This window comes from Panthera uncia, chromosome F2 (genome assembly GCF_023721935.1).
Source record: "Panthera uncia isolate 11264 chromosome F2, Puncia_PCG_1.0, whole genome shotgun sequence".
Classification (NCBI taxonomy): domain Eukaryota; kingdom Metazoa; phylum Chordata; class Mammalia; order Carnivora; family Felidae; genus Panthera; species Panthera uncia.
Genome location: NC_064812.1, coordinates 47200922 through 47213323, shown reverse-complemented (window position 1 = coordinate 47213323; position 12402 = coordinate 47200922). Strand labels below are relative to the sequence as shown.

The following is a 12402-nucleotide window of genomic DNA, read 5'->3' as shown; positions in this document are numbered from 1 at the left end:
GCTACAGCATTCTACTTGAGAATTGGTCTATTTGTTTTTTATTCACTCCTGATTCCAGGAACCAGTGATCACAAGACCTTATTTTGTCAATCAAGAATACTTCCAGTGTGCAGAGCAGCAAGGCTGGTGAAAATGATCATTACATATGAAGAAACCACTCTTTTCTCAGACCGACGATCTGATTAGATAGGAAGGATGGAAAGAATGCACTCAGAGTCAATTTCACATTATATTCTCAGATATTACATTGATATCAAGGTATAAAGCTGGGATGTTGAAATTTGGCCAAAACAGAGAAGAAAAAAAATCCTTCAGATATCATTTGGTGTCTTATAGAATAAACAAATGACTGCATTTTGTTTTCATTTCAAGTAGTTGCTGTGAGCTTAGCCACAATGAGTAGCTGTATATAAAGAGAAAGAGCTTTCATTTTTTTTCTCCTTGAATCTAAATTTATTAATCTACTTAAATTGAATCGGAGATATCTAATTAAGTATTGCAGAGCATTTATAGAACTCAAAAATCTATTCATGTGTTTGAAACAAAGCATTGATTTTTCCTGGTAAGTACGATGCTCTTATGCATATCAAATCCAAATCTTATTTCCCAATAAAGGAGACAGAGTACTTTGTCTGTTAAAAATTATATGAAATCTATACTTTTAAAGTGTAGCCTCTGGTAGATAGGAAACTGTATAAGTAGGATGATATTTCATTATTTATCAATTCACATCTACTAAAAAAGAGAGCATATTATTTTACTTTTAAATGGATGGTATTGGTAAAATGTGGTTACTTTAATATTCTAATGCCAACATAAAACATACTTTTCATTAATTTTTCACATTAGTTTGCAAATATTGAGGGAGAAATTATTTTTCAGTATTATACTATACTTTTCAACATTATGTTGAACTTGCTTTGTAAGTTCATTATGTAACTTACTTTGATACACTGTTTATCAGTGTTGTCTGAGAACCCAATGGCATTCAAAGGCATACTTACCAAAATGTAAAATTAGTTTTATCTGTAACCTTTTTAAAAATATAAATTAGGTAGATATAAATGCCTGACTATCGAAAACAATAACATGTGCATGTAAAATAAAAAGGATGGTCTCATAGAGGAGATTTTACTAAAATTTCTATCAGTAGATCCAAAACAAAATGATCACCAGCACTCTTAAAAAACAATGCTTTAATTGTCAAGTGAAATCATAGGGATCTCATAAAGATGTGCAAATCAAAGAGAGAATAGCTTTCGTGTGCCTGGAAGTGGCTAAGCTCCCAAGCCAATCATCCCGATTAGCTCCTATTCATGATTTCAATTATGCTTTTTTATCTGTTCATAACATGCAGCATTTTCTCACCCTTACATTTCTAGGCATTTTAGCTTCTGCTGACATAAATGTCTTCCCCAAATAGAATGTTACAGCAATCTTCTGCTAGACATTTAAGCCCATTTGTGCGTTTATTTTCTAAGATGCTTTTTTGAAACTTCTAACTGTGAGAGGTCTGGGAAGGTAGTGTTAGAATGAATGAGAACTTGTTTTCTAAAGCGACACCGTAGACACTTGATCCACCGTTAAAAAAAAAAAAAAAATCACAGCCTCCTACCTTGAAAACAAACATCTCACGGCGAAGAATAGCTAGAGTGTTAAAGTTCCCATCGCAGATGTTGGGTTTGGCTCCGGGATAGGAAGGTCTGCCAGTGGGAGGCCTGGGAGGTTTGGGCCTGTCATTCTTCCTCGGGTCAGCCGGAGGAATGGACCGGTGTGGGGGCACTGTCGGTAGAGGTCTTGTTGGTGGAGGAATCTTGTCAGGTGGACCTTTGAAGATATGAGGAAAGCGCTTGGTTCACTTAAAACTGGAACGGTGCTGGATGATATGCACAGAGTACAATCACTCAGGATGGGAGGGCACGGACTAAGTGAGCTAAGACGTCTTTAAGACTGTATGTTTTCTGAAAAAACAAACCGCCTTACCCAACAAACCATTGCCAAGTCTATCAGAAAGTCCTTATCATGCTAAATTCTGAATCCAAGTAACTAAACTTTCTTTGTTAATTTTTAATGACATTTTTTATAGCTTCACCACAGTCCTTATTGGAAAAGCTGCTTTCAAATCTTTTTTGGAAGTAGGTGGTGTATAAATAATAAATAAATGAAAATGAATACTGGAGCCATGCATGTAAGCTCCACCAAAGTTAATCCTAGATTTTGATAGACAATGATTCAATGCAAATATTTCTAAAAGATAAACATTAACGAACCGAGGTTTATTCTACTCTATGTCTCCAGCTGTATTTATCACCATTTCTTGACTTTGATTATTTTCTTCTAATGACGTTTTGACAAATTGCTAGATGAGTGTTTCATTTGAATACTGCATCTAAAACACCTATTGATTAAAACACCACTAGTAAAATATTAATGTGAAGAAGTATTTCTAAAAAGAGGTTTCTAAATTAAGCCAAAGTTTACACATATAATTTGTTGCAGATGTAAAGCATCATTCCTCCAGAGATTTATTTTTTTAAAAGAAATACAGAGCTGTTCACACTTAATATTTAGATACGGAAAGAATATTCTTTTGCAGACCTTCAGTCTAGACTACTAATTCATGAGGTCATGAGAAAAAGCCTTCTTTCAGCTAACCACTTAGGAGGAATTTTGATGGCACAAACTAGGTATAGATAGCACATTTAATATATGTGCTATTTAGTTTTGACTGAGACATTTCCCTTTTCTCAGTATCCCCCTAATAAAGAGTAGCACAAAAGTTGACTATTTTTTTTTTCAAATCTTATTTTAACCCTGAGAGAATGGTTACCACTGAGATACTGAAATTGAAAAACTAATGAATGCAAAACAAATTAGTGAACTTAAACTATGCTATTTAAAAATGCAAATGACATCTTCTGAATACTGGATATTAACATACAGATAACATGCATTTGCCTTTGTGTTGTAAAATGAAAGCTTCACTTCACTAATTTAGGAAAGCATATTCCCTATATGTAAATTATAAATGTCAAGTTCTTAATTATGTGTGAAATAAATGTCTTTATAAAGGTCAATGGTTCTGTTGAGGGAGTTAGGATTATAGTAAATATGTATAACAGTCTTTCTCCCTTTGGTCTTAATTTGCACTCACTGACTGAACCCCATAAATAAAAATAATACTAGCATATTAGAAATTTATTTTGAATTATGTGTAAGTAAATTTTGCCATTCATTAACTTTCACTCCCATGTTTGCTAGCTTTCATTCTTAGTAATCACACACTTTTGGGGTCATTTTATTGTATCCATCACACAAGTATTTTCTGTAACCTCACAAGTGATTTATCTAGGTACTATCTAACATCAAATATAAACTGAGGGTCAATCTGTCAGTTTTTACCAAAATCTCACTACCTTACAAGAGAGTCTTTATATTTCTCACTGCTTTTATTGGTTATATTCATTTATTACATTTTTTATCTGAATATTAAATACTAAAGTTATAAGTTCTTTAATGTAACTGCAGATTTCAATTAAACTCAATAAGAAAATTTTATCAGTGTATAGATTTTACCATAATCTGTATACTGAGATATCTGGGACTGTCAGACTTAATTGATAGAAGACTTCTGCCCATAGTCTAGAATTTTTTGTTTTCTTTTTTCCGTATTTATTTTTCTCAATACTTGGAGCATCTATCTCAAAGAAGGAAACAGCAGGAACTCTGGACTTCACTGTCGGGTTAACCAAACAGAAACAGTGGTAACCTACCATAAATCTTCTGGATGCCTTGCAAATCATCATTAGGTAGTTTGAAGTTGTCAGTTTCCATGTACTGGTAAAATGGGGCCATGATGGCAGTGGGGTCATTGGAATGCTCTAATCCCAGAGCATGTCCCAGTTCATGAACTGCTACAAGAAATAAGTCATTTCCTGTGAAAATGAGAAGAAAATATGCTATTGCAACTAATATCCAAGTACAGAACTGAAAAGCACAATTTGGTGCTTTTATCAAAATTTTACCCAAGAAAAATAGGAGGAACCCTTCATTTCAACTATCAGTATGATTTTACCATTGGATTTCTACTGGCAAAATCCGATATGCTATTTTTAAAAAGGTGGGGGGTAGGAGGTGATCATAATATAGTTACAGAGATTTAGAAACTGAATGGAAAGAAAAATAACAGAAGTTGAAGAGCAGCAACATCAGAGATTGTTACAACTGCTGTTGAAATATCCTCCCAATGAGAAACCATGTAATATACAACATCTCACTTTTATAACCTTCACATTGAACATAATGTTAACAATAAGTCGGTAAAAAACATAGGGCAGATACAATCCCTACTTTTATGCAGGTGGGTGAATTAAGGCATAGAGGTGACAAGTCTTGTCAAGAACAGCAAATCTTTGCATTTACAGACCTGTGATTAGAACTGAAAGTTATTTTAACTCCTAGATGAAGGCTTTTCTTTTTTTACCAGTCTAGAATATAAGAATACAGAAGTGTAAAGTAAAAGTCATAGGCTAGCAGTTATAATAACTAGGATTCTAGACCTAGCTCTATGAATACAAATTCTAATCAGCTCTGGAGATTGTTCAGGCAATCTGAACAAAATATATGTATTTAGAGTGCCCGTTTCTCACAGAAAATAATAATAATAATAAAAACAAACATCTCTCCCACCCGTGGTAAACTTGTACAGTGAGGTCTATTTAGTGCAGACTCTCAGAGAAACCTTGTGCAATCAACCCCCTGCTGATGACTCCTACATGTTACCCCCTCCTGGATCATCATAATTAAACTCATGAGCAAAAGAGCCAGTCCTACATGCATATGTGTTAATTCTAAAAATTTAGTTACCTATGTGAGCATCAAGCAGTTGGGACTATTATACTTCTAAAGGTTATGCTCCTAAGTGAAAAAAAAATGATCGAAATTAAATGTAAAGTTTGCATAGATCACTTCCAAATGATTTCGATGAACTTCCTAAGTGTCAGTTTTAGGAAAACTCTCCTCTAAGCATTTTTTATAATGCACTGTGATAATTCTCTTCAGAGAGGTTTTTGTTTTTGTTTTTCCTTCCTTTACACAAAAGTCAAGTACATAACAAATATTTTTTTTTTTTCTACTCTGGAGTAGTCTGTCAGAAAAAAATGGATGAAACTATGGGGCTGATTTATCCTATGTTACCATATTGAAAACGAGCCATTTGAAACACTTCAGGAATCTACCTGACTCTCAAAGAATAACTGATTAAATACTGGTATGAAACAAGTCAGAAGGGTTTAAAATGAAATAGAAGTTAACATTTCCAACCTCAAAGAGTTTATCTTCTCCTCTTACAAAATTACTTAAATGTACAAATCAAGACACAAAAAGAAAAATAATATGTATTAGATTTAACTAAAAAATATTAACTAGATTAAAAGTTTACTAACTTTGCTCTGGACTTTACTCATTTTGCATTCTGATCATTTTACCTGCAGTTTTTCATTTAATTCTCACAATTATCCTTTGAGTCAGTCACTATTATTATGTCCATTTTTAAAATGTGAAAACAAGACTGGAGACACTGAATACAATTTGCAAATCCACATGGCAAGGTGCAGATGAAATTAAAATTTCTCTCAGTCTGATTAGAGGTCATCCTTTGAATTACTACAGTAAATCATACAGCTATAAAAAAGTATTAGCATGCACAACAAATTAGATAATGTAGTCATGCGAAAACAATTTCATTCATTAAATCATCCATTCATTCCAATACCTTTTACTGTATGCCTTCTATGAGTTAGGCACTGATGTAGGCTCTGGTAATACAGTAGTGAACAAAATATACAAAAAAAAAAAAATCCCCACCCTTATACCATTTACATTTTAATGGGCACTGAAAAGAAAAAAGATAGAAAAGTAAAATGTACAGAATGTTACGTAGTGATAAATGTTAAAGAGAAATAGTAAGGCAGAGAAAAGATGAGGTCAGACAAGAAATGGAACCTAAAACATGTATGGATTTTAAATAATGGTAATGGTTTCGGCTTCTAGTCTGACTGTGGTGGGGATAGTGAGTTTTTGAGTAAAGGAGGGACATAATCTGAATTACAGGATCACTCTGGTGACTGCTCTTGAGAATCAGGTACAGTGGATAAGGGAAGGAGCATGATTCAGTCTCTGAAGTTAGTACAATAACCCAGGCAAAGAGGCTGGTGACCTGGACCAAAGTGGTAGTAATGGAGGTAAAGGGAAGGAGTAAAATTCTTGATATATTTTAAAAGGAGAATCACAGGGTTTCTTAAAGAACAAGATGCGGGGCACCTGGGTGGCTCAGTCAGTTAAGTGTCCGACTTCGGCTCAGGTAATGATCTTGTGGTTCATGAGTTCAAGCCCCGCGTCAGGATCTGTGCTGACAGCTCAGAGCGTGGAGCCTGGAGCCTGCTTCAGATTCTGTGTCTCCCTCTCTCTCTTTCCCTCCTCCCTGCTCATACTCTGTCTCTTTCTCAAAAATAAATAAACATTAAAAACAAAACAAAACAAAACAAAACAAAAAAACCCAAGATGCAAGGTGTGAGCAAAGAAACACATCTTCTGGCCTTGCACCTAGAAGAACTTACATTGACATTCACTGAGATGGAGAAAACCACAGGAGGAACTAGTTCTTGTTGGTGTTTTTTGTTGGTGAGGCTGAGAGGTGGGTAGCATTACCAGGAGTTTCTTTTTTTTTTTTTTTTTTTTTTTGAGTGTGAAGTTAGAGATGCCTTTTAAATTTTTTTTTTTCAACGTTTTTTATTTAGTTTTGGGACAGAGAGAGACAGAGCATGAACGGGGGAGGGGCAGAGAGAGAGGGAGACACAGAATCGGAAACAGGCTCCAGGCTCCGAGCCATCAGCCCAGAGCCTGACGCGGGGCTCGAACTCACGGACCGCGAGATCGTGACCTGGCTGAAGTCGGACGCTCAACCGACAGCGCCACCCAGGCGCCCCATGAGATGCCTTTTAAATATTCAATTGGATATTCAAATCCAGTTGGACATATGCATATGGATTTTGTAGGTCGTTGTAGGCTAGAAGTATATATTTGGGCTAGGATAAAGTTGGCCCCAGTTAGAAGCATGGGTAGTTCAATTGCAGTAACAGAAATGAGGATAGAATACAATAGCACAGATTCTGGTAAATGGGTAGAAATAGTGATGGAAGATTAAGACAGCTTTCTTCTGAATGCTTTAATTTGCTTAGTGAAACAAGAAGATTCATCAACTGAGAGAATAACAGAAAGGAACAAGAGACAAGAATGTAGGAAATATTTGAATAGGTCAGTTGTAAAGGGTGGAGTAGGGAAGTATAGAATAATTGTCAGGCAGTATTCATGACTATGAATTTACAATGGGATTGGTTTCATTTGTGGTAGGTCTTCCTTCTTCAGGATTATTTGGCTGTGTGTATGCAGGTAGCAAAGTGCCAGTATTGATTCCACCAGAATTTTGGTATCTCTAGGGAGATATGAAAAGCAGAAAGGCAAAGGAACTGTGAATATATGTAAGAGAGTGATTTTTAACTTTGCCATGGTATTTATGTCATGGAAAGAAGGAAGGAATAACATGATGGGATGAGGAAGGACTGTGACAAGATAAGGTGATAAGATCAATTGAAGATCAACTATTAAATTCTATAGTGGTCAAAGGGTTTTGTGGTCTTTTTTTTTTTTTTTTTTTTTTTTTTCAGTCATGATAGTATAAGCAGTAAGCTAGGAAAATACTCCATGATCATCACAGTAGAGATTTGAAATTGGATTTATAAGAGCAATGTCAGTGTATATCCATGGAAGTGAGTCTCGGAATTAGGATGGAATACGAAATTGGGGAGGAGATTCAATAACTAAGAGCCCAGAAAAATGGAAAAATTGTCTATGTGAATGTTGAGATTACCAAGAATTAAAACAAAGGTGGCATTGAAGGGAGTAGGACTGAAGCAGGAGATAAAATCATCAGAGAACAGGGACAATGACTTGAGACTTAGTAGATGATTATTGCAAGGAAAGATAGTGGATGGAACAGTTTGATAAAATCCCAGTCAAAACTTGAAGTTTTTATGGAGTTGGATAGGAGAATAATCTTGAAGTAGCATTAAAAAGAAAAAAGGCAGGGCATATACCATGACCCCAGCCCTTACAGTAGAAGGAATATGAAGGAGAAATCAGAAGGAATGTAAGGGAAAGAGTATAATCAATAGAGAGACCAGTGTTAGTTACGTAAAGAAATGTAAAGGGAATATTTTCTTTTTTTTCTTTATTTTAGTTTCATGATTTTGTTTAAATTCCAGTTAGTTAACATACAATGTAATAATAGTTTCAGATATAGAATTTAGTGATTCATGACTTACATACATCACCCAATGCTCATCATTAACAAGTGCCCTCCTTAGTACCCATCTCCCCCACTTCCCCTCTAGGAACCCTCAGTTTGTGCACTATAGGTAAGAGTCTATTTTATGGTTTGCCTCTCTCTCTTTTTTCCCCCATGTTCACCTGTCACATCACCTTTCTTAAAAATTTTATTTAAATCCAAGTTAGTTAACATATAGTGTAATAATGGTATCAGAGGTAGAATTTAGTGATTCATCACTTACATATAACACCCAGTGCTCATCTCAACAAGTGCCTTCCTTAATACCCATCACCCACTTAGCCATGAACCCACCCAACACCCCTCCACAACCCTCAGTTTGTTCTCTGAATTTAAGAGTTTCTTAAGGTTTGCCTCCCTCTCTGTTTTTCCTTCCCTTCCCCTATGTTTATCTTTGTTTCTTAAATTCCACATTAGTGAAATCATATGATATTTATGTTTCTCTGACTGACTTATTTCACTTAGCATAATTCACTCTAACTCCATCCACGCTGTTGCAAATGGCAAGATTTCATTCTTTTTGATTGCCAAGTAATATGCCATTGTATATATATACCACTTCTTTTTTATCCATTCATTAGTTGATGGACATTTGGGCTCTTTCCATAATTTAGCTATTGTCAATAGTGTTGCCATAAACATTGGGGTGCATGTGCCCCTTTGAATAAATACTCCTGTATCCTTTGGGTAAATACCTAGTAGTGTAATTGCTGGGTTGTAGGGTAGTTCTATTTTTAATTTTTTGAAGAACCTCCATACTGTTTTCCAGAGTGGCTGCACCAGTTTGCATTCCCACCAGCAGTGCAAAAAGGTTCCCCTTTCTCTGCATCCTTGCCAACATCTGTTGCTGCCTGGGTGGTTAATTTTAGCCATTCTGAAGGTGTGAAGTGTTACCTCATTGTGATTTTGATTTGTATTTCCCTGATGATGAGTAATGTTGGGCATCTTTTCATGTGTCTGTTATCCATCAGGATGTCTTCTTTCAAGAAGTGTCTGTTCATGTCTTTTGTCCATTTCTTCACTAGATTATTTGTTTTTTGGGTGTTGAGTTTCATAAGTTCTTCATAGATTTTGGATACTAACTCTTTATCAGATATGTCATTTGCAAAAATCTTCTCCCATTCCATTGGTTGCCTTTTAGTCTCCTTGATGTTTTCATATGCTGTGCAGTTTTCTATCTTGGTAAGGTCTCAATAGTTCATTTTTGCTTTTGTTTTCTTTGCCTCCAGAGACATGTCTAGTAAGAAGTTGCTATGGCTGAGGTCAAAGAGGTGGTTGTTGCCTGTTTCCTCCTCTAGGATTTTGATGGTTTCCTGTCTTACATTTAGGTCTTTCATCCATTTTGAGTTTATATTTGCGTATGGTGTAAGAAAGTGGTCCAGGTTCATTCTTCTGCATGTTACTGTCCAGTTTTCCCAACACCACTTGCTGAAGACACTGTCTTTTTCCCACTGGATATTCTTTCCTGCTTTATCAAAGATTAGTTGGCCATATACTTGTAGGTCCATTTCTGGGTTCTCCATTCTGTTCCATTGACCTATATGTCTGCTTTTATGTCAGTACCATACTGTCTTGAGGATTACAGCTTTGTAATACATCTTGAAATCGGGAATTGTGATGCCTCTAGCTTTGGTTTTCTTTTTTACATGTTTATTCGTTTGTTTGTTTATTGAGACAGTGTGGGGGGAGAGGGAAAGGGAGAGACTTTAATCTTAAGCAGACTCCATGCCCATCGCGGAGCCTGATGCGGACCTAGACCTCACAATTATGAGATCCTGACACGAAATCAAGAGTCGGATGCCAAACGAACTGAGATACCCAGGTGCCCCTAAAGGAATATTTTCAAAATAAGTTAATTATTAAGGAAATTTAGCTAATGATTGACCTAAAACTTCTCCAAAGTAAACAGATACAGAAGATAGAGAAGGGAAGGAGATGGAGGTAGAGACAGCAATGTAGAAGTCATGGGAATTAGAGTCCCAGGGTTGAGGCGTGTCTTCTGTGCTTCCTATGGTGATAAATATGAGCGGAGGTAAGGGTCCTAATCAAATTAGACCTCCGATTCCAACATATAAAGTATAAGAGATTATTACCACTTGAGAATGTTTAAAGGAATTTAAGAACATGACTTAAGAGTAGACAGGGAGTGAAATTAGAGGGGATGCAAGGGAAAAAATGTACAGTGGTTGAAAAGGACAATTTCCCATAATTGTCTTTGCTTACATTTTTGTTGTTTTTTTCCACTGCCTACAACAGATTTTCACATTTCTCATCAAGATAATCAAGACCCTTCATATATAAGTCCTTGCCTTTCCTTTCCAACATTATTTCCCTGCATGTATTTTCCTGGTGTAACCCTCTTTCTAGTCTTAGAAAAATGTGCTTGTTCCACCGTAAGGTCTCTGCATCAGCTGTCTTGTTTCTAGAATCCCTCGTGTCCACCCTCACCCCCATGCTAGATCTACATGAAGCAGACTTGATGTGACTGCCCAAATGTTACCTTCTCTAGGAAGTCTTTTCCCCAAGGGGTGCTGTTCCTACATGCTCTCTTCTTGAGGTTCCCACAGACCCTTGTGCAGTCCCTATCGTAGCAATTGCATTGTATTGTCATCATCTTTTGGTAAATCTTCCCAATATCTTTTGTATTCTTTAAAAAAAATTTTTTTTTGCATTTATTTATTTTGAGAGACAGAGATAGAGCATGAGCAGGGGAGGGGCAGAGAGAGAGGGACACACAGAATCCGAAGCAGGCTCCAGGCTCCAAGCTGTCAGCACAGAGACGGATGTGGGGCTCAAACCCCCGCACCATGAGATCATGACATGAGCCGAAGTCGGACGCTGAACCGACTGAGCCACCCAGGCACCCCTCTTTTGTATTCTTTAAAGACCAAAATTGTGCATCATTTATCTTGTGTCTCTAGTTCAAAGACATTGCCTGGCACACAGTAGATGACTAATCTTTAAATCAGTTGGATGAATGGATTAGTTTCCAAGAACTGGAGGACTAATATGAATTTGGGTAGTAAAGAATATAATACTATTTCAGCCTAAATGTGGCTCAGAACTTTTTTCTTTATTTTCCCTAGCTTTATTGAGGTATAACTAAAAAATAAAATTGTAAGATACTTAAAGTATACATCATGGTGATTTGATATAGCCATACATTTTGTAAGGATTCCTCCCCACTGAGTTAATTAACATATCCATCACCTAACATATTTAACTTTCTTTTTTCCTTTTAGGTGGGAACATTTAATTTCTCCTCTCTTATCAAACTTCAATTATACAAGAACGTTATCAACTATAGTCACCATGTTATACATTAGGAGCTCAGCCTTATTCATCTTATAACTGAAAGTTTATATACCCTTTGACCCACCTCTCCCTATTCCCCCCCCACCCCCAAAGTTTGTTTTCTGACTATCATGCCAAGAATTAGAATGGAAAGAGAATGAGATCAGATATGACTGAGGAGGCCACTATTCTTACATCTTTCAGACATTGGAACTAAAGTACCCAACACTGTCAAGCCACTCATTGCTGAAAGGTCAGCAAATACATGTGCTCACAGCTAATGAAAAGAGGACATGATCTAGAGGAAATTGCTAGGGAATGCAGAACAAGCTTGATTTTATTAACTTTTATGGAGGAGGAATTAAAATGATTGGAGGGAGTAAGGAGTGAGAGGAGAAGGTAAAAAGGTCAGACAGTGGAAAATCAAAAGGCACATAAGTTCAGTGTTACTGGAAAACAGGAAAATGTTTTCCAAAGATGCCGCTTGGAGCAAAAACTAAGGAAACATGCCTATTGGGGACCATCTAGAACATGTTCTAGTCACAGGCAGAGCTAAAAAAAAAAACAAAAGGAAGGAAGGAGACATTTATGAAGAGATGCAGGAATTATGAGAGTGTTTACAAGTATGTAAAACAAGGAGAATATTCCGAGGATGATGTGTCAGAGGGTAATCTCAGGTGAGATAAGAATGAGAAAGAAAAGGA

At 36.2% G+C, this 12402-nt stretch overlaps 1 protein-coding gene across 1 annotated transcript in view; it reads right to left on the bottom strand.

The window, feature by feature from the left end:
- Positions 1–12402, bottom strand: part of MMP16 (matrix metallopeptidase 16) — a 290123-nt gene that overhangs the window by 76499 nt on the left and 201222 nt on the right. Inside the window, exons 5-6 of the mRNA XM_049633175.1 lie at positions 3774–3935; positions 1616–1827 (exon numbers count right to left, since the gene is read on the bottom strand). Of these exons, the coding sequence (XP_049489132.1) occupies positions 1616–1827; positions 3774–3935 (374 nt within the window). The remainder of the gene's footprint in view (positions 1–1615; positions 1828–3773; positions 3936–12402) is intronic.